We start from the raw sequence: 21,885 nt of genomic DNA, 5'->3' as shown, positions 1-21,885 counted from the left end.
CCTCATTCTGGGTTCCAGTTTCCTTGCATGTAGAGTGGGAGCAGAGATCCTGGCCTGGTGCTGAGAGGTGCAAGCTGCAGGGTGCGTGGGACGCTTTAGCAGCTTACAGCCGGACTGTCCTCTGAGGAGCTGCGGGGCCTTGGACGTATCTTGTCACTTATCTGTGCCTCTGTTTCTCCATCTGTCAAAAGGGGCAGTAATCCCTTCTTTGCGGGACTGTTCTGAGGATCAGATGCAGTGCCAAAGCCCCTGGGATTCAGTGTACTGACACTGAATAGCTAACAATTATGTGCAGGCCTGTTACATGCTTCACGTACAGAAATCTGATCCATCTGCACAGTACGCCTGTGAGATAGGGGCTATTGTTATTCCCATTTTACAGATGAGGAAATGAGGCATAGAGAGGATATGTAGCTTACCCAAGGTGACCCTACTGGCAGTGGTGAGGTCAGGATTCGGATGCAGTCTGCTCCTAATTGTCACACGGTGGCGCCTCTCTATCTGGGGACGCTGGCTTTCCAGGAAAGCCGGGGCCTCGTGGACATTCTGCAGGCAGGGCCTGCAGCCCCGAGTTACCCCAGGCCTCGGGGGTTTGGGGAGTGGGAGGGGCAGCCCCCCATGCACGTGCCCACCTGCCTTTGTTCCTGCAGACGTTGTCCATGCTTCCTACCAGGATCCTGCGGCTGCTGGAGTTCGTGGGGTTTTCAGGAAACAAGGTACCACCTGCCTTCTGGGGCCCCCAGCTTGCTCAGCCCCAGGACTGGTGCTTGGCTGACAGGGTGGGGCTGCGGGGCCTGAGTGCCAGTCCTGCCTCCACCCCCTTCAGTGTGTGGCCCTGGACAAGGCCCAGACCTCTCTGGGCCTCAGTCTCCTCTCCTGTCAAATAGGGCTGGTGATCCCTGCCTGTCCTCTAACAGGGTGAAGAGGCTCTAGGGTAAGGGTGGGTGTGAAGGGCAACTCCATGCAGTGGCCTGGGGTCGTGTTCTCTGAGCCTAACAGGTGTCAGGAAACTGGTCCTTCTCCCCTGGGAAGATCTTGAGCAAGTCCCTTCCCCTCGCACCATTTTCTGGTCTGAGAGATGCCCAAGGGAAGCCCTACTCTGCATCAGGCCTTGAGGGTAGAAACTGGAGGACTCAAGTGCCCAGAGGCTATACTGAGGACAGGAACCTGAGTACCAGGTAGCCGATCAGGGAGGGCTCCCTAGTGGAGGAGGCCCAATGTGGTGGAAGGAGCATTGGCCTGGAAGTCAGGAGCCCTGGGTTAGACCAGCCTCACCCCCTTCTCTCTGTGACTCTGAGCAAGTCCCGCCCTCCTCTGGGCCTCTCTTCAGTAAAACAAGAGGCTTTTTTCAGATCAGGTCAGTGTTTTTCAAACTTGGATTTTTGTTGGCCCTTCCTGATTTTGCCATGTCCACTGACCTCTATGTTATTATTTGTGTATTATTTTTCCCAAAAGTGGCTCATATTTTTTACTTAAACTTACCTAAAGAAAACTTTACTACACAGAAAACCCATGTTATTTGGCATGATAAGAACGTAATCATAACAATGGCGACTACCATGACCAGGCAGTGTCACGAACGCCCAGCTGGACTGTGTGGTCTGCCGAGGCCATTCTCTCTGTGAGAGAGGGAGCTCACGGCGCACGCCTGCCCGGGACCGAGGCTCTCTCCTAGACGCTGGCGGAAGGACAGACAGACAGCTGAGAAGGGAAGACCCTCACTTGGGACCCTGCCTCGTGCCTGTCCGCGGGCCCCTAAAATCTTGGCTGCCATCTGTGGTTCATGGCCCCGGCCCTGTTCCTGGGAAACACTGCCCGGAGGCTCTGAAGGTCCCTTTCGGTTTTATTTTCGTAAGAAGGCCCGTGGTCGTGAGTAGGATTTCAGGATGATGATGAGAGAAGAGCACGAGAAAGGCCCAGAGGTGGGACAGCGTGGCCTGTCTGGCCAGGAAGAGGGGGTGGCGAGGCCAGAGTGGGAGAGACTTCCAGCACCAGCTCCGGCTTTGATTTTATCCTGAAGGCAGGAGAGTGATGGAGGGTTTGAAGCAGGGGTGAGGCAGGTCAGATTTGTGTGTTAGGAAGAACAAGAAGGCCCTGGAGGACAGACAGAGGGGCAGAGACTGCAGGCAGGGAAACAAGTGGGGTCTGGCCTCTTGCTCCTCCCCAGCCTCCTCTGGAGCATTCTCCTCCAGGAAGCCTTCCCAGACTGCAGTCTTCACAGCCCCATCTATACCCTGAGCCTGTGGTTAGGATTCTCTGTCTCTCTCTTTCCTCTTCCCCCATCAGACCTGGGACTGCTCAGGGCCTCAGCGCCCACCGTCGGGGGGTGGGGGGCTGAGCCTGTGAATAAAGGGGGCAGTGGGGGAGGGACTGTTCAGGAGGCGGGGGACACCCAGACCCAAGCCTTTGCCCTGGCCTTGGCAGCAATGTCCTCTGCCCCCAGGAAGGCGGCTGAGTCACTGAGAGGGGCAGCCACTTGCTCAGGGTTGCACAGCCTGGGAGCAGCTGACCCGGCCTCCAGGGTTCCCGACTCAGAGTCCAGTGCTCTCTTGCCTCTGTTCCAGCAGTGTTGCCCTCACAGCTGTCCAGTGACCTCCCAGGCCCTGCCCCTGGCTGGGTCCCAGGGTGGGCCCTGGGGAGCTCAGGCCCTGCTGGCCTCGGCCTGTCCCCTCTCTCACCAGGACTACGGGCTGCTGCAGCTGGAGGAGGGCGCAGCGGGGCACAGCTTCCGCGCCGTGCTCTGCGTCATGCTGCTGCTGTGCTACCACACCTTCCTCACCTTCGTGCTGGGTAGGAGCACCCCGGGGCGAGGACTGGGGCCTCTGGGGTTTGGTTGGCTCTAAGGGCAGGTGTCTGAGGGCGAGGGGCTGCAGACCCTGCTCCGCCCAGGACTGGGGGTGGGCGCTGAAAACAGACACAACAGAGCCACATAAGCTGTCCTGGGGCTGACCACTGACTTCCTCACAGTGTGACCCGGGTCCAGCCTCAGTTTTCTCGTCTGTGGAATGGGGTCGGGCATGGCCACCTTGTAGAGGGTGTGAGGACGCTGTAGGCAGGCCCTTGGGGTTCTGGGCCCAGCCTTGGTGGGCAGGGGCTCTTGGTTGGTGAGCCCTGTGGTGTGCCGGGGCCGGTACCTGCACTGACTAATTTACTCCTCACATCTCCCTGGAGACGGAAGAGTTATTTCACAGAGGGGGAGGCGGAGGCCCTGAGAAGCCCCTGGTAGCTTGCTGGGAAGTCACAGGAGCCAGTGGTGGTGACATGTGTTGTTGTCCCCCCGACCTCCTTCAGGCACCGGGAACGTCAACATCGAGGAGGCAGAGAAGCTCCTGAAGCCCTACCTGAAGCGATACCCTAAGGTGAGCCCCCCTCCCGCCAGATCCCCACAGCCCGTGCCCCTGTGGACCCACGCGGACCACCTGCCTGTCCTTGCAGGGCGCCATCTTCCTGTTCTTCGCTGGGCGGATTGAAGCCATTAAAGGCAATGTAGACGCAGTGAGTAATGGAGTCCGGGCCGGTGCTGGAGACCCTCGGGGTCTCCCAGGTCAGCAGGAAGACGCACACAGACATGCTCAGGGACGGGGCAGACGGGGGAGGGCCCGAGAGGGAGCCAGCAAGAGAGCAGGGGCGGGAGAGGCACTTCCGACGGAGACGACGAGGAGGAGGTGGCATTTGTGGTGAGCAGGATTGACAGGGAGCTGTAGGACCGTGGCCTTCCTGGAGAGGGAGATCCCCAGGTGACGCAGAGAGGTGGGAAGACCCGCTTGTCCGGGCGTGGTGAAAGGCTGGAACCTGGTGAATGGAGTGGTGGTGCCGGGAGGGAGCAGAGGGGTGAGGCCGGCCCCTTGATGGCCTTGCTGGGGAGTCTAGACTCCAGAGGTGGGCGGGAGCCATCGAAGGGGTGAGGGAGTGGGGAATCAGGGTCCTGGCAGAATCCCCAGCACTAAGCCAGGGCCCAGGACGGACTCTACAACGTGGAGTTCTGGTGCCTCCAGCTGGCCCCAGGACAGATGCCTCAGGTCCAGGTCCCTTTGCGGGAGCTACTGGAACCTTCAGAGTTTGGTCTGAGGCATAGACATTACTATATCACTTGAATATTAACACGTTCCACTGCCTGTTATCCCTCCATTATAGCTCAATCCTGTCCTTTCATTTTGTGCTGAAAGACTCGTGTCCGAGAGAGGGGCAGTAACTGGGCCTAAGGTCGTGTAAGCCTTAGGGGGCAGCACCAGGCCTGGAGGCCAGATCGCCTGTCTCCCCAGCGCTGCGCCCCTGCCCCCTGAGCCTGGCGCGGGGCTGGACCACTGTGCGCTGGAGGAGGCTGGACCGCTGTGGAGTTGGGCGGGGCAGAGGGGGCAGAGAGTGGGCGGGGGCAGGCCAGGGGGGCGCCCACGGAGGCTGACCAGCAGGTGCCCACAGGCCATCCGGCGGTTCGAGGAGTGCTGCGAGGCCCAGCAGCACTGGAAGCAGTTCCACCACATGTGCTACTGGGAGCTGATGTGGTGTTTCACCTACAAGGGCCAGTGGAAGATGGCCTACTTCTACGCCGACCTGCTCAGCAAGGAGAACTCCTGGTCCAAGGTGGGCTGACACCATGTGTCGGGGACTGTGGGAGACCAGGCCAACCCAGACTGGCCACGGCCCCCAGACCACAGCCAGTCTAACTGGCCCAAACTGAACACAGATGTCCCAGCTGGAATTGAAACAGAACCATAAATTCTAATAGGACTCAGGGTTGGAAGGAACTAAAGACCAGGAGGAACAGGGAAACTTTAGAACTACAGTGTGTCAGTTGAGTTTTAGTCACAAGGACAGAAACATGGCTCACACTGTCTAGGCGAGTGCTGTCCAATAGAACTTTCTGTTAGGGTGCAAATGTTCTATTTCTGCACCATCCAGGGTGTAGCCACCAGCTGCCTGTGCACACTCAGCGCTTGAAATGTGCCTAGGGCAACTGAGAAACTGGATGTTTTAAATTTTATTTAATTTTAATTAATTCAGATTTAAATTTTAAAAATCCCGTGGGGCTGATGGCCACCGTGTTGGGCTATGCAGGTCTAAAACACAAAAGGTTCATTGGTTCATATTCAGTACCTGAAAATTCTAGGCACATCTGACTTAAGATAGGGCTGGATCCAGGAATTCAAATTAAATCATCTGAGCTTGGTTTTTCCATCTGTGGCTGTGCTCTCCTCTATGACATCTGTTATGCCGGCAGGTTCTTTCCATGTAACAGGCAGGATGGCCATGGGCTGCCTGCCCCTAACTCCCATCTTCCCTTTGGTTTCGACCAAAATCCCATAGTGGAGTCTCATTGGTCTGGCATAGATTGCATGTCATTGCCTGGAAACAGAGGGGTGGGAAGACTCCTCATGGAGTGGGAGTAGGAGAGGGGTGGTTCTGCAGAAGAGAAGTATTGGTGGGGAGGTGGGCATTAAAGAGATGCCATGAAAGCAAAACAGATGCCTACCATAGACAAAAACTTGTAATGTCATGGTAAGTGGTGAAATGAGCATTAGTCGTTATCATCACGGTAATGATAGCACAGAGTTCTGAACCATGAGTCTTAGAATCATCTAGATCATCAGAGAGCATCTCATCTGGTACTGGCAAATACACAGCACATATGTCTCAATGACCTTATCCCTTGCCCACAGCAGACATTGCTAGTCAATCCTGGTACTCTTCCCCGTAGCCTGACCGTGACCTTAGAAGCCTTCTCCACACTACACTCCAGGCAGCCATTAGAAGTGATCTGAGTTGGCACATGTTGGGAGAACTATTTGTCATCTGCATCTAGTCCCTCTTTCTTGTCCCTCCGCCACCCCTGCATGGAAGTCCCTTTCCAGTAACCCTGCTGGGGACCAGACTGAAAGGAAGTCTCTGGGTCTGGGGCAGGCGAGGCGGGGGGAGGAGCAGCTTCCACTGAGCTGTGTGCCCAGCACTTGCCGTTTCCTCCACGCCACACCCAGTGAGATGGGAGTTATTACCTCCATCGAGCACTTGAGGGACACTGAGGCTAAAAGAGGGTGTGTGACTTTCTGGCCCACACAGCTGTTGGTGACAGACACATCTGTGTGACTCAGGGGCCTCTGCTTTTCCCCTGCTCCTCAAGTCCTGAGGAGGCCAGCTTGCTTTGAGACCCCCTCTGCTGTTCCTCACCATCTCCCACTCCTAACAAGAACACAGCCTGGGGCTGTGTTCTTGAGCTAAAGTGACGTAGAAGCCTTCCTGTGGAGTGAGGCAGGAAGCTGGGTCCACCATCACGGCAAGAGGCCTGGGGTGGCCACACAGCTGCTGTGAGAAGCAGAGGGAGGACCAGGCCTCCCAGGTGTCAGGAAGTCTGGCTGAGTCAGCTCAGTCTCCAGCTCGCTGTGTGACTTTGGGGAGGTCAGCCCCTCTCTTGCTGCTACACTTTCCTCAGAAGGGTTTCCTGTGAAAGTGGGGGTTGCAGCGCTCTGAAATCTGGGGCCTCATTCATTCCTAATCTCTAGCACTTGGCCGCCATAGAGTCCACCAACTTCCAGCTCTAGGGACTTGGCCTGTGGCCATTGCCATATGCGCCGGCCCCTCTCCTCAGCCTTCCCTCTCTCTGGGCTATTCCCTGTTGTCCCTGTGGAGCCTTCGCGTTTCCCCCAGTACTTGCAGCTTGAGATGGCCAGAAATGAGGTAGTGACACCTGTGCTCAGTGCTGTAATGAGGGAATCCAAGGGGAGCTCAGAGGCAGCCCTGGGCAGCCCAGCCAAGGGACAAGGAAGGCTTCTGGAAGAGGAGACATCTGAGCTGAGCCTTGGAGGAGGAATTAGGGTGGCCGAGTAGAGGAAATGAAAGGACCCTCCAGTCCAACATAACAGCGAGGCCAAGCCTCAGAAGCTAGGGTGCCTGCCGCCCAGAGTGGTGTGTCTCCAGGGAGGAGGGTGTGTGGGTGCAGGGGGCCTGCCGAGGGACCCTTCCCCCTCTAAGCCACTCACTGTTACCTTCTTGAGGACAAGGACTGTCTGACTGCACAGACGCTGGTAGAGTAATCCAGCAAAATAGGTGTGGAATCAGTGGGCAAATAGTCAGACAACCCTGGGGGACGAGACTTTCATCAGGGGAGGTGGCTGCTGCTTTCCATCAGTGTGTCCCCATAACGTCCCTTGATAACTTGGATGTCCGTGGGTCTCACAACCCTAGGTCACTGCACCCATCCTAACTCCTGGTGACTCAGTGGGGGGAGCTGTCTGAGGGGAGAAGGCTCTTGGTGGAAGCCAGTGGATGAGCCTGGCAGAAAAGGGACAGTGGCATCCCAGGCAGAGGGACAGCGTGGGCAAAGGCCTGGGGTGAGTTTAGGGAGTGATGGGGAAGAAATGGAAGAAGGTGGGCCACAGGTCACGAGGGCCACAGGTCAGGAGGGCTGTTTGGGCTTTAGGCTGACCGTGGGGGAGCCCTTGATGCTTGTGGCTTATATCTGTGCTTTAGAAATCCCTCCCACAGTTACTGGGCACCCCCATGTGCCAGCTCCTGTTCTAGGCCAGGACATACAACAGTGAACAAAACAAAGACCCCATCTCAAGGCTCATGTTCTAGTGAGGAGAGAGACAAGAAACACACAAACAATAGGTGTACAGTAAATATAATGTCAGGCTCCAGTAAGGATGCAGGGTGTGATGGGAGGGGCTCTTTTGTACAGGGTGGTCAGGGGAGGCCTGAGAAACACCAGAATGAAGTGAAGGAGCAGCCACGCGGATATCTTAGAGAAGAGAGTTCCAGGCAGAGGGCGCTGTGGAGGCAAAGGGCGGGGAGGGGGAGCTGAAGATGAGAGCGTTTGATGTATTCTAGAAACAGGAGTGTGGCTAGAATGTTGTGAGTTAGGGGGAGACTGTAGGAGATGAAAGTGGAGAGGAAACTGGGGGAGACGGAATAGGGTCTCGTGACCTCGTGAGAGGGAGTTTGGATTTTATCCCAAGTGCGATGGGCTGTCGTGAGACGGTTTCGAGGAGGGACTGACATGATCTGACTTAAAAAGACCAGAGTGGTGATGGTGTGGGGAGTGGCTTGCAGGGGGACGGGGGTGGGAGCAGGGGGAAGGGTTAGGAGGCCTTATGGACTAGGACAGGAGGAAGACATCCCCGGTGGCCTGGGGCCGGGAGACGGTGTAGAGGCTGGTGCAGTCATGGAGAGGAGCGAGAGGGCAAGGCCAGTGGATTCAGGAGCCAGATAGGAGGTAAACTCAGGTGGCCTTGGTGACTCAGTGCCAGGGCGGGGAGGGGGAGAAGGCAGGGATGACAGCGCGATGAAGGTGTGGTGGGAAGGTTTCAGGGAGGGGAGATTCTGCCCACCACACCCTGCGAAGACCAGCTTCTCCTCCTCTTGTGAGGCGCAGGCTGAGTGAGTGCTGAGGGCAGAGTGGAACTGGGCGTGGCCCTGGGCTCCAGCAGGGGTAGGGCCGCCAGGTGGAAGCTGCTTTCCGCCTTCTCCAGAGAGCAGACTCCAGGATGTCCAGCTCCCTCTCCTCCCCGCCATTCACTTCTTTCTCCGCTACAGGCAGGTATTAGTTCCTTGGCAGCAGCCCTGGGAGGCAGAGCTGTAGTGAAAGGCTCGGCCACTGGAGGGCAGCACAGAGCCAGGCTCCTCGCCGGGAACCAATGGCGCAGGGGCGTGGCTTTCAGGGCTGCTCCACGGCTGGGGGAGGGGGTCTCTGCACGGCCACACCTTCCCTGTCAGGAGTGGCTGTGGATCCAGTGGGCAAGGACCTGGCTTGAAGGCACACAAACCTAGGGTCACGCCCAGCTCTGCTGCCAGCAACTCTGCGGTCCCAGGAAGCAGAGGTGGGGTATGGATGCCTTTCTGGCATTGTCTCTGGGGTCCAGTGAGGTGATATATGTCAAGTGCCTGGCACACAGTAAGGCAGTTTCACCAAGGGACCCCGAGCGGAGCCCTGACCCAGGGCCCTGCGCACTCTTCTGGCCTCACACCTTTTCTTTTGTGCATCTCGTGCTTTATACTACCTATTTGTATCTTACTTACACACATCTCTGCCCCTCTCTGGCTTTGCTCAGGCTGTTCCCCTTGCTGGAAGGTCCTTTCTTGGGTCTCTGTGAATCTTCTCATTGGCCTTCCAGTCTGAAGTAATTCTTTCCCAGAAGCCCTTGCTGCCCTGCCCTGTGTCTCCATCCCAGCCTCAGCACTCTCTGTGCATCCCCGGTTGCCTGGGTCCTTCTCTCTGCTGCTTCACAGTGGAGAGGGTGGCTGCTTTGACCTGGGCCCGTCCTGGATTGCACTGACAGCTCAAGTCCCTAAGCTTCCTCTCCCTCAGTTTCCCCCCTGTGGCGTGGGGATAACGTTAGCTGCTCTGCTGGGCCATAGTGAGGGCTGAATGAGGGATTTGTGCCAGTCTGGGGCTGTGACTGGAGGGCAGGTTGCTCACATCTGACTTGCTCTGCCTTGCACAGGCCACCTACATCTACATGAAGGCCGCCTACCTCAGCATGTTTGGGAAGGAAGACTACAAGCCCTTCGGGGACGATGAAGTGGAGTTGTTTAGGTGGGTCCTACTATTTCACCCCCGTCATAGGCCTCAGCCAGGCTTTGCCCACAGCCACCCTGAGCTGTGGGCGCCAGGGAGGGAGCTGGTGGGCTTGTCATCTCCCCTGGCCCTGAGCTTCTTGACCCTCCCCCAGGATCACCCCATGTGCCGGTTATTCCTTCCATCACCTCCTGCTGCTGCTTGCTAGAGCCCTTTGAATCTGGTCAGAGGTTTTCTTTTGCAAAAGTGGTCTTGTTAACATCCTTCCCACTGGGCCTCTGTCGTCTGGTCAGTAGGACAGATATGGACACTGAGGTCCAGAGAGGAGTGGGTCCTTCCTTCTGCTGAGTTAACCTGATACACTCCGAGAAGTGCAGTAGAGAGCCCGAATTGGAATCAAGCAAGCAGTATTAAATCCAGCCTCTGCTATGTCTTAGCTGTGTCACCGTGGACAATATCAGCGTCTATAAAATGGGAATAACCACCTCTACCTTGCGGGGTTGTTTTGATAATCAAATAGAGAATATATTTAAAGAGCCTGGCATAGGGCCTGGAGCCACGAAATGGTGGCTGTGTTTATTCTTATCTGCACTGCTGTATCTGCCTTCTGTGAAGAGTCGAGAGCAGGGCTCAGCCTTGGCAGGCTGAGGATGGACCCGAGGCCCTCCCCTGGTCGTGGTGAGGGTCGGCCCTGCCTGGCAGACCTGGAAGCGGAGGTAGCCCGAGCTTCCTGAGCCACTCTGTCACAGCCATAGGGTGTTGATCATTTACTGACTGGCTCTGTTTCTCCATCTCATATAACTTCCAGAAAGCCCGTGAAGGTAGGTATCATCATCTCCATTTTAGAGAAGAGAAAACTGAGGCCCAGAGAGGTTCCAGAGTGAATAAGCAGGGGACGTTTTTGGTGGGGGACCTCACAACTGGGTCCCGCTATTTCCTGGGCCTGGACAGCTCAGGCCTGAGGGTCACAGCCAGACCTGGTGACTGTGGCAGAAATTGGAGGGTGGGGTGGAGTGGCTGGGTGAGGCCCCAGATGTAGAGGCTCGCCTGGCTGCACGCACACTTTTCTCTGCCTTTGGAAACAGTGGAGGAGGCCACAGCTCACGTGGCAAGAGTTAATTGAGGGTTTGAGCTGTGTGGTTTTGGGCAGGTCCTGCCCTCTCTCTGGCTGTTGGTCCCCCCCTTAAAATTGGGGTCAGATTTCCTCTGAGCCCTCCAGAAGTGGGGCCTGGGAGTGGAGGAGAGACAAGTAGGAGGCCTGGGGATGTTTGGGTACATTGTCCCCTCTGCCAGCTGGTGTGAAGGAGCCCTTTGCCAAGCCACAGGAAGTGGTCAGGTCTTGGGACAGGGCCTGTGAAATAAGGCCACAGCCACAGGCTGTGAGTCCAACACTTGTCACACCGCTGGGGAAGCTGAGGCTGAGAGGGGCCAGGCAGAGGCTGGGGACTGTCGGTCCTCTCCAGCTGTTTCTTGCCCTCTCCCTGTCCTCATCTCTTGCAGAGCCGTGCCAGGCCTGAAACTCAAGATTGCTGGGAAATCTCTACCCACGGAGAAGTTTGCCATCCGGAAATCCAGACGCTACCTCTCCCCGAACCCTGTCTCCTTGCCAGTCCCTGCTCTGGTGGGTAGGATAGTCTTGACTGGGCCTGCACTCCAGTCTGGGATTGTGGGCATCAGCTGAGAGCCAGGGATACAGCGATGGCCCCGGGGGCCAGTGGATGAGAGAGAAAGACCTCATGCCTCAGGGGCTTGGAGAGGATTTCCCAGTTCATCTAGGATTGGGGGGAGGTACACAGAGGAGTGTGAGCCAGCCTTGCCTCTGAGGAAGTGCTGGTCTCCTGGGGGTGGGGTGGGGCGACAGGCAAGCTGTTGGTGTTCCCACCCTGTCTGTTTCAGTCTTGTCACATGATTATAACTGTTTACACTGTCTCCCTCACTGGACTGAGCTTTTCTGAGGCCTGGGACTGGGTGTATTCATCTCTGAAACGACGGCAATAATAACAACAATAGCTGACGTTGCTGTTGGGCACGTGCTGTGTTCAAGACTCCTGACACCCATTGCCTGTTGCCTCATCTGATCCTCACAGCAACCCTCTGAGTAGGCGCTGCTGGGATCCCCATTTTACAGATGGGGATAATAAGGCCTAATAGATAAGTAGAAAAATAAAATCACTTGTTCAGGTTGCACAGCTAGTGAGTTAGAGAGTCAGAATTTGAACCCAGATGGTCTCGTCCCAGATCCCGTATTCTGAACCACTGTTATAATGCTAATCCTCTGCAAGATTTGAGCAGGCGTCAGAGAAGGTTCCAGTTTGCATAGAGTCCTTGTTGTTATTCAAATAGTAAGGCAGCCAGAAAAGTAGAAAGGGCCTTGCTTCAGAGACCTTTCTCTGGTCCTGGCTCTACTATCTACTAATTGTGTAACCTTGGATAGGGTCCCCCTTCCCTTAATGTAAAGTGGGAATAATATATACCTTGCCCATTTCCTAGAGCAGTTATGAGTATGAGCTGATAAAATGTGTTAAACGCTTTATAAATCGAAAGGTTCAATATTTATATAGAATTTATTTATAGCTTATATCCTGAATATCTCTAAACAAATTTTGAAATATTTTATAGTTTAAAATATACTGTAAAGCTATTATTGTCAAAATGGGGGTGGGTGGGATGTTGCAAGAAAGAGCAGGGGAAGCAACTATACCAACAATTTAGGGGAGAATTTCCCAAACTACAATCTGCAAAATGCTATTTATGCCTAAAATGATTTCTGTGATTAAATATATTTGGGAAAGACTGGCCTAAACAAAGTTTATATACTGTAGACCTTCTTGGAGCCTTTATATGTTAACCTGCATGGTGAGTCCCCAACAAGCTTGAAGATGTGGTTTTTCCCTAACTTATTGGGCCACAGAACCTTTTTTTTTTTTTTTTGTGAGGAAAATCAGCCCTGAGCTAACATCCATGCCAATCTTCCTCCACTTTATGTGGGATGCCGCCAAAGCATGGCCTGACAAGCGGTGTGTCGGTGCGCACCCGGGATCCAAACCCGGGCTGCCAGCAGCGGAGCGTGCACACTTAACCGCTACGCCACAGGGCCGGCCCCAGAACCATTTTTTTTAAATGGAACGTTTGCTAACTTGGGACCATATAATAATTTGAGAAATACTGGTGTAAACTCCAGTTCCCTTCCTAAAACATAATAACAAGAACCATAACAATAATGTCTTTCTAGAACTTTATGTATGCAAGTTACTTTCACAGCCATTACCTGGTTTGATAGTTTAGGGAATGCTAACAGAATTACTATGAATGAAAATTTAATTTAATATTCTGAGCTTCCTGGCAGTCAAGGCAAAAAAAGGAATCAGGATATGTTTCATAGTTTTCATCATGGTGACTCAAGTCCAGGCTTTAGGGGAAGAGGAGAGGAGATGACATATTCTTAAGCTCTATTGTAAATCCTGAAGTGCTTAAGTAAATTATGGTCCCTCCAACATAGAAGGAGGCCCTGCCAGCTAGAGCAGGGAGGACTTCCTGGAGAATGTGGGGCATGGCCTGGTCCTCAAAGGATGGGAAGAGTTTGGACACAGAAAGTTGGGGAGAGAGCATAATAGTGCCCCGGGAAATCACGAGCAGAAAAGTAGCTGAAAACTCTTCGCAGCTAGAGCAGAACAGCGAGGATATGGGTCCCTCTTAGCTCCTCCCTGGGGTAAGGTGAGATCTCAGTAATAAATAAGTCATGAGGCGCCTCCATAATCCTCTCAAGCCCACAGCTTCAGAGGCTAGGTTGAGACTTGTCATGAAGGTTAGAGCTCGAAGGGCCTTTAGTGATCCTCTGATCTCAGCTGCCCATTTTACAGATGGGGAAACTGAGGCCCCACTGGGGAGGAAACCTAGGACTGACTTGCTCCCCTGCCCTCAGGAAATGATGTACATTTGGAATGGCTACGCTGTGATTGGGAAGCAGCCGGAACTGACAGACGGGATGCTTGAGGTTATCACCAAGGCTGAAGAGATGCTGGAAAAGGGCCCAGGTGATTACCCCCAGGCCCTTGAACCTGCCAGGCTGGGTCAGACCATAGGCCTTTACAGTTGAAGGTTCCCTCTACCAAAAATGTCCTTCCTTACTTCTCTACCTAGTAACTATCCTTTGCTTTTCTAGACTGGGCTCCAGTGGCAGCTCCTCCAGGAAGCTGTCCCCTGTCCCCAGGTAGGGTCAAGGGCTCTGGGCTCCCGCAGCCCCCGGGCTTCCTTCAGTCAGTCCTGACCTCACTGCGTTGTCATCGTCTCAGTATCCGTCTTTCCTTCCCAGATGTGAGCTCCCTGAGGACGGGGACCATGTGTGAGTCCCTCTGTGTCCCCAGGGCCCAGCACAGAGTAGGGGCTCTGTGAGCGCCTCTGCAGAAGTGAATAGGCCTGTCTCCCCTCTCGCTGCCTGTCCCCAGAGAACGAGTATGCAGTGGATGATGCGTGCTTGGTGAAGCTGCTGAAAGGCCTGTGTCTGAAATATCTGGGCCGCGTCCAGGAGGCCGAGGAGAGTTTCAGGAGCATTCCTGCCAAGTAAGTGCCTCTGTGGCTGCTCCTGCTGCAGATGGCCTGCTGCTGGGCCGGGTCTCCTGGGTGGAATTTTCAGAGCTTCTCCACCCTCACTTGCACTCCAGTGCCCGACCCTAGCCCACCCCCGTTCACCACACGTGCACTAGTGTCTACCCTGTGCCAGGACCCTTGCTGGGTACAGATCATTCAGCCCTGGTCCCCCAGGGCCACCAGATTGCCCAGCTACAGGAGTCCATCCACACTGAGTTTCCTGTGAATGGTGCCCCCTGGAGTTTGTAATTCAGCAGCCCTGCCCTTGCCCTCGGGGAGCGCAAATGTTGCAGATGGACAGCCGGGGCAACCCAATCTGGTATAATTAGGGCTGTGCTGGAGGAGAGCAGAGGACAGCAGGTGCCCTGAGGAGGGGCCTCAGCCTGATGTGAGGTACCAGGAAAGGCTTTCCAGGGATGCTATTTAAATTGGGAAGTGGATCAAGCAGAGAAAGCAAGGGAGAAGGAGTTTTAAGTGGAGTAGGTACAGTGTGTGCAAATGCCTGGACACAGGAGAGATACCTGAGATCAGAGTGACAGTGGTCACTAATGGTCCTTCTCTGCCTGGGTGAAGTTATGGAGGGAAAGAGTTGCAGATGAAGTAAGGGGGGGCTAGACTGAGAAGGGCCTGAATGTTTTGCTTACAAGGCTGAACTTTATCCTGTAGACAGAAGAGAGCCAGGAAGGATACCGGGCAGGGCAGATTTGGGTTTTAAAAGGATGTCTGCAGGGCAGCACGGAGGGTGGGTCAGAGGGGCCAGATTTGAGACAAGGGAGTTCCCAATTTAATAAACCATTCAACCTGGCAAAGGGGGTTGGGGATTGAGGCAGGCGTAGGCTCAGGACACGACATGAGCCATAGGTTTGTCAGGGAGTTGGGGCCCCAGCTGCAGAGGACTGGAAGGCTCTGCTGTGGATCCTAAGCCTTTCTGGGGTTAGGTAGGGGGAACCTTCCTAAATTGGAATTCAGGTCAGGAAAGCTCAAGTGAGGGCGTGGGTCGGATCCTCCCACTTGTGAAGGCTCGGGAGGAGCCTGAAGGACATCTCGAGGGCTGAGCCCGTAAGCCATGTCCTCCTCTCTCCTGCAGTGAAAAGAAGATTAAATATGACCACTACTTGATCCCAAATGCCCTGCTGGAGCTGGCCCTGCTGTTTATGGAGCAAGGCAGAAACGAAGAGGCTGTCAAACTCTTAGAAACTGCCAAGTAAGGCTTGGGTAGCCTTGGTCTGTCCTTTGCCGCCCCTGAGCTCAGCTTCACCCAGTTGGCTGGGGGCAGAGGAGCCCAGGCAGCCATTGGGGGGGACGCTGGCAAGGGCAGTATGGCAGTCCAGAGGCCAGGGTCGTGTCCCTGGGCACCAGCTCTCACCTGGCGTAGGGAGGCTTCTTCCTCAATTTACCAACAGGGAATTGGAATCCCAGAAGCAGGGAGTGAGTCACTCAGGGTCACACCACAAGCTAGCTGCAGGGCTGGTGTGAAGACCCACGTCTCCTGCCTTCCAGCCCAGGGATCTGTCTCTTGAAACGACTCCCTCAAGCTTGGGGACCCAACAGGACCAAGAGTGGTTCCAGAGGGTATGATACCTGGGTGAGAGGCTACATACCCTTTTTGCTAATCCTTATTGGCCAGGGCCCAACTCTTTCTTTGGACAGGGACGGGATTTAAGCCTGTAAAAACCTTCCTTGGCTGGTGGGCTCCCACAGCGCAGACTGAAGGAAAAGCACTTCCTGGAGCAGCTTCATATGTCTGATTCTCTGGTGTCTTCCAGGCAAAACTACAAGAATTACTCCATGGAGTCAAGGACACATTTTCGAATCCAGGCAGCCACACTCCAAGCCAAATCTTCCCTAGAGAATGGCAACAGATCCATGGTCTCCTCAGTGTCCTTGTAGTTTGGTGCAGCACTCCCGGGCTGGAAGACGGAGACAGCTGGACAGAGCTCCTGGAAACATTTCAGAAAGCCCCCTTCCCCCTGCCCTCCCCTGCCCTGACCTGCCTTTGGGGTCCACTGGTGCTCCAATGGGATGGCACGACATAGGTATCCGTGCAGCAGCGAAGCTGGCATTGTCACCAGTGTGACCAAGGGCCTTTGCCAAGGACAGAGCAGGTGGACCCTCCGCCTGCCCTATCACACATACGGGTACTTGTTTTTCACTGTGATGTTTAAGAGAATGTATGAACAGTTTACATTTTCCTTAGAAATACATTGATGGGATCATAGTTTGCTTTTAAAAAAAAAAAAAAAGACCAACAACCAACCACCTGTAAATCTTTGTTTTAACCCATACTGATCTAGAGGTAAATCTATATGATGCCAAAGGCCAGACTGCTGTTCAGACTTCAGCAAGGTCTCAGCTTCCGGGCTGAGAGGACCCTTCCTGTCAGGAGGGTCTGCACCTCAGGCGTTGAGGCTTTTGGGGTCCGGCATAGAGGTCGCACACAGACACCCACTACTTTACTTCTTGCACTTCATTGTCACTCCCTTTGTAACTTTCCAATTTAAGAAAATCAAACATGTCTTTTTAGTGAGATAATTTTCATTTGAGTCCATCCGTAGAAAAATCAGTCTCCACCGGTAAGGAATGGGGATGCCCAGGCCTGATGGAAGGGGCCCTTTCTATGCCAAAGCCAAGGAGTTCGGGGTGGGGAGGTTTCGCTGTATGCCAAACTGGACCACTGGGAATAATTTATGAAACGTGAAAATCTTCTGTACTTCAGTCTGAGGTACATTTATTTACTGACAGCATTTTTCTTAGAAGTAGAATAGTTATTCTTGGCTTGTTGTATGTGTCTTAGATTTTTCAGTTAAGATAAAAGAAATATTTAAGTAATAAAACTTACACACTTAAGAGATCATGCAACATCTATTTCCGTAAAATATGTGTTGCTTGAATTCCTGGGCAGGGCAGAAAGTCTGGAGCAGAAGCCATGTGGCCCATGTATGTTTTATTTAGACAACATGATGTTTTAAAATTTTTAGAATAAGTTATTAACATTTAAAAATGGGGAGATTTCACAAATAAATATGGTTTCTGGCCTCTTACTTAAAAAAAATGATCTGGGAACATTGGGCCTTATTCCCATGAGCCAACAATCAGTTGCAGCAGAGTAGAGGCTGCTTCAAACACACCCTACCTTTCTGGCCCCTAAAAGTATCTGAATTTGCAGCCTCTGGGACTGTTCAAGTGAGAACTCAAGTTCAGTGACCAACACCAATTTCCACCATTCACGATCTAATGACAGCGTACTTCAATTTAACTGTTTCCCTGGAGGAAAATTGTACACAGTAAAAAGATTCATCTATGAAAACATGACTCCTCATCTACATGAATGCAATTTCTGTAAGGGAAGAACCACAGACAGCTTTCCCAGTCTTCCAGCATTGCTGTATTTAGCAAACTCTTCTGAACATTTGCCAGGGGCTGGGTGGGTTAATCTATTAATATACAGTTAACCAGCCTCCTGTGACTGATACTGAATGAAGTCATGGGTTTTAGGTAACGCATATTCTCAGTAGGAAAAAAAGCAGAAAACTCGCATCTAACCCTTACTTTTGCACTGAGTACTGTCAAAGCAGAAATGCTATGAAAAAAAAATTTCTCATTTTGTTAGAACCAGACGAGAGAATGCTCTCCATAGAGAGTGAGCCCTTTGCAAGCCCTCTCTCTACCAAAGCCTGGATGCTGGAAGACCAGCCTGCTCCTAGGTTGTTGGGCAGGGCAGGGTGAATGGGGTGAACTGGAGCCAGCCTGCTGAATGAGGGGGGCCTTTTGTGGCTCCTCCATATTAGAAGCTTCCTACTGCTGTGTCAAAGCAGCCCTGGTCACAGGATACCAAAGATATAATTTGCAAAATTGCAGTTCAAAAAACCTTTTATTCATTGTACGTGTTTTTGCTTTTATTTTTAAAATTTTATGCCAGGGTGGTTTCCTTGTCAGTGTTTGTTGTTGCTAATTTCCTGCTGGGCTTCATTAATTAGCCTACGTCACCTTTACCTCTGCTGCCTTGGCTGCAGTCTGGCTGATAAGAGAAATCCGTGGGTTTCGCCTCCTTGATCCCACCTGCAGCTTGAGATAGTCTATCAAAAACATGGATGTGAAGGAGGGTGGAAACTTTGGGTGTCTGATACCATATCCTTGTGCAGAGGCTTTTGAAGGTGAAAATTCTGTCATGGGCTTCTCATTGTGTCTTCTGTGAACAAGTTTTGGTCGTTGCTTCTCTCTAATAGGGCAGACCTTTCCAGCACATCTGCCCCCGGAGAGGCAGCTGATCAGGTGGAGAGTTTTGGTCTGGAAATGAGGAGACCTGAATTCTAGTCCCTGCTTTGCTACTGATTTTTGGAGTGACCTTGGAAAAGTCATGGACCCTCTAAAAATTAGTAATTTGGACTAGATTAAGGCTCTTTCTTGCTGTCAACAGTTCTGAATCTAACTTTGGTCAAGTTAGAATCTGTTTCTCAGTTTTCATCTCCAAAATGAGGCAACAGATATATACCACCCCTACCTTTTGCCAAAGCCCTATATCCCCAAGCAACTCAAGTGGAAATGATAGGCTTCCTCAATCAGGGGCCTCTACAGTAGCCCAGGAGACCTGGAGAGCAAATACTCCTCATTTGGGAAGAGTCTAAATCCTGTGCCCCACAGAGGAACTCAGTTGTTAGGAAGTAGCAACTGTGTAACATGATCTGAACAGGCCCCTGGAAACAGAAAGTCTACGTCTGCCTCTCGCTGGTAGCAGGCCCTTGGACTGGCATGCCGGCTTCCAGCAGTGTGTTGGTCCCTATCAGCTCTCCCACGTGTTGGCAGGATGCCCTATTCCTTATCTCTCAAGTCAGAATGGGAGTTTTTCCAAGACAGCTATCGTCATTCACAGCAAAAAGCTATGACCTGACCACAAAACCAGGACCCTAAAAGGCCAACGCCAATCCAAGACTCGGCTGAGGTCCAGGTGGGAGATTCCCAGCAACTGAAGAATGGCGCCAGGTTTTCCGAACGCCGCAGCCTGCTGAATGCTAGAATCATTCAACAAGGGAATAAAATCCAAAGACACGTTTCTCCAGAGTTACTCCCAAGTGTACTTCTAAGATGAGGGGGGTGGACAACAGTCTTCTTGTTTGCTTCAAATTTAAAGCCTAACAGTGTGCCTTTCCAACAACTGTTTCCTTATGTCCTTACCACCATCACATTAATTCAATAATAAATGAAAGGTGCCTGGATTCCAAAAACCAAGCAGCAAATAAAAACTTCACATCCCTGCCCTCAGATGCAGCGTTCCAAGGGTGGAAGGTGCCTTTCTGTTTGGGTTAGCACAGCAACTTTGAAATCTATGCAAAGTTCATTACTGCCCAACAGGGTAAGTCCACAAACAAGGAGCCACGTTTAGGGGCTTGAAAAATCCATTTCTAAATGGGCAATCTATGAATTGCTTCTACTGTATAAGTCAACTGTTAAGTGACGAAATGTAATAGAGCCCTTCCTTTGAGAAGACATACAATTACTGAAGATCGCTATGGACTTCTAAAAGTTGATCATCAGACACATCACAGCTAACACCTCACAAATGACTGGACTGGATTGTTTTTCTTCATATGATTAACAAACACTTCAGAACACCAGACACCGTATGCTCTGGGTGGAAGAATAATAGCTAATATTAAGTGCTCACTATTTACCAATTGCTATTCTAAGTACTTTACATGTATCTAGTCCTCATAACCACCCTGTGAAGTAGGGACTGTTACTGCCATTTTACAGTTGAGAAAACTGAGACACAGGTTACATAACTTGCCTAAGATCACACACCTGTTATGCAGCAGAAAGATTTGAAGCCAGGCAGTTGAACTCTTAAAGGCGGTGCTTTGCTAAACTGCTGGTCAAGCTGTAGAATTATCAGTTTAAAGTTGGATCTAACTTATATTCACTCTTGGGCCTCTGTTAAGGATGGAAAAGGTACGGGCTAATAACTCAAAACACTAGAAATCCTTGGCTAGGAACACATGGAGCATGTGTCTGTGTGGCACGGTTCCCCCAGCCACTTGACATCATGAAGTAGGGATAGGGTCTAAGTTGGACAAAGCCAAAAGAAAAAAGGCAACCTTTAAGCAACAGTATTTGCTCATAAAATCATCCAGGGCTGTTGGAGGAAAAGGCATGATCTAATCCCCAGATTGGTAGGTAGAGTTCCAGTCAGGTACTCCCGAGATGGGAAGTGAAGCCTGAACAGATGCAGAGGCTCAGGCCTGCAGGGAGGCCTGAGGGGTAGCAAGCTAGAAGAGGTTTGGTATAAGACAATAAGAGGTAGGAACATTGGCAAACTGGGAAGCATATCATGCTAAAGGCACTCAAAGAATTTTGTTTAAGCACTTGAGTGCTGGCTGGCCAAACACATCACATCTGTGGGTCAAAGTGGTCCATGGGCCAGAAATCTGTTCCCCTGGACTAGAGTTGACTTTCAGACAACTATCTATGGAAGAGAGGTTGTGAGCAAATTCATAGTAAGATAAAAGCCTGATCTACTGAAAATCCAGCTTTAAGTTCTAGTAATTACATGCGGTAGTGGATAAAAGCACAGACTGGATTCAAATTTAGTTGGAAGTACTTCACTGCTTTGAGAGTCAGTGTACTCTTCTGTAAAATGGTGCTAATGCCAACTGCTTCACAGGGTTGCTGAGGATAAATAGAAAGCATAGCTCATCCCTTAGAGTATATTAATTAGGTGAATTTACTGGCCCTTTATTGTGGGAAGGCAGTGGTGGGTTTGGCCTGGGGGATGATCAAATCAAGGGCTTTAGTGCCTTAATTAGGGCTTCTCCACCTCTTGGCTTTGCTCCCGTGTTAGAGCTATTCTCTTGAACTGGCTTCTCTGCATGGCAAGGGTACATGGCAGCTCAGACCTCACGTCCTTACAGCTCTGTGATCAGAAGAAAAGGGCTTCTTTTCCTACCTCCTGTATGAAAAATCCCAGATATGGATTCTGATTAGTCTGTCTTGGCTCAAATGTCCATCCCTTAGACCAGCGGTTCCCCAGATCAGCATCAGATCATCAAGGAATTTGTTAGGAATGCAAATTATCAGACCCCACCCAGACTGTATCGGTGAGGCTGAGCAATCTGAATTTTAATAAGCTCTCCAGGTGGATCTGATGCACATAGAAGTTTGAAAACCACTGCCTTAGAAAGGGAGCGAGGTACCATAATTGATCCGACTTAGGTCATATGTTCAGTTGGGGATAATTACTAAGAAAGAAGATGGGGTACTGGGCAGACAAAAACGTGTATTCACTATATGTCCTTTCTTCAAAGCTGCCCACTCAGGAAGAGCTTTGCCTTTGCCCTTCTTGCCACTCTCAGAAATCTTTATCATAAGATCCCTATTTTCCAAAGGGAACCTCCTTGATGGTGGCTTCCTCTCTGTCAGAAATGCTCAGATTCCTTAGAGCCTGTCTTCTTCCCCACCTTCTCCTTACCTTCCTTTAATAAATCTGTTGAGCATCTAACTGTCCTGCTCTCATGGAGTTTATTCTGGTAAGGAAGACATACAAGTAAACAAAGATTCAGAGCCATGGAGTAAATAAACAGGGGATGTGTCTGGTCCAGAGGATAAGAAGCCAGCCATCTGAACAATCTGGGGAAGTGAACTACAGGGCAGAAACTATAGTCCCAAAAGACAGACAGGAAAGAGCTGGGCATTTCAGGAGGCACAAAAAGAAAGTCTAGGAGGCTAGAATGTAGAGTACTATGAAAAGAGGCAGAAAGCCAATTATCTCCCTTAAGAAGTTTGGATTTTATTTTCAG

General features: G+C 51.9%; 1 protein-coding gene across 7 annotated transcripts in view; it reads left to right on the top strand.

Annotated features, from left to right (window-relative positions):
* TTC39A (tetratricopeptide repeat domain 39A) overlaps nucleotides 1-18,030 on the top strand; it is a 41,953-nt gene extending 23,923 nt beyond the window's left edge. For 2 of the 7 annotated variants that reach the window (XM_058552375.1, XM_058552378.1), the window contains exons 8-19: nucleotides 651-716; nucleotides 2,682-2,790; nucleotides 3,292-3,359; nucleotides 3,436-3,495; nucleotides 4,420-4,581; nucleotides 9,435-9,526; nucleotides 11,009-11,129; nucleotides 13,431-13,542; nucleotides 13,954-14,068; nucleotides 15,183-15,299; nucleotides 15,596-15,680; nucleotides 15,862-18,030. In XM_058552375.1, coding sequence (XP_058408358.1) covers nucleotides 651-716; nucleotides 2,682-2,790; nucleotides 3,292-3,359; nucleotides 3,436-3,495; nucleotides 4,420-4,581; nucleotides 9,435-9,526; nucleotides 11,009-11,129; nucleotides 13,431-13,542; nucleotides 13,954-14,068; nucleotides 15,183-15,299; nucleotides 15,596-15,680; nucleotides 15,862-16,131 — 1,377 coding nt within the window. In that variant the 3' untranslated portion in view covers nucleotides 16,132-18,030. Of the gene's footprint in view, nucleotides 1-650; nucleotides 717-2,681; nucleotides 2,791-3,291; nucleotides 3,360-3,435; nucleotides 3,496-4,419; nucleotides 4,582-9,434; nucleotides 9,527-11,008; nucleotides 11,130-13,430; nucleotides 13,543-13,953; nucleotides 14,069-15,182; nucleotides 15,300-15,595; nucleotides 15,681-15,861 lie in introns of those variants that run through there. The other 5 variants (XM_058552377.1, XM_058552379.1, XM_058552381.1 and 2 more) reach the window with 4 other exon arrangements.
* Nucleotides 18,031-21,885: the final 3,855 nt, after the last annotated feature.

This window comes from Diceros bicornis, chromosome 13, assembly GCF_020826845.1.
Source record: "Diceros bicornis minor isolate mBicDic1 chromosome 13, mDicBic1.mat.cur, whole genome shotgun sequence".
Taxonomy (NCBI): Eukaryota; Metazoa; Chordata; class Mammalia; order Perissodactyla; family Rhinocerotidae; genus Diceros; species Diceros bicornis.
Note: the sequence above shows the minus strand (reverse complement) of the source record. Positions and strands in the feature narration are given on the sequence as shown.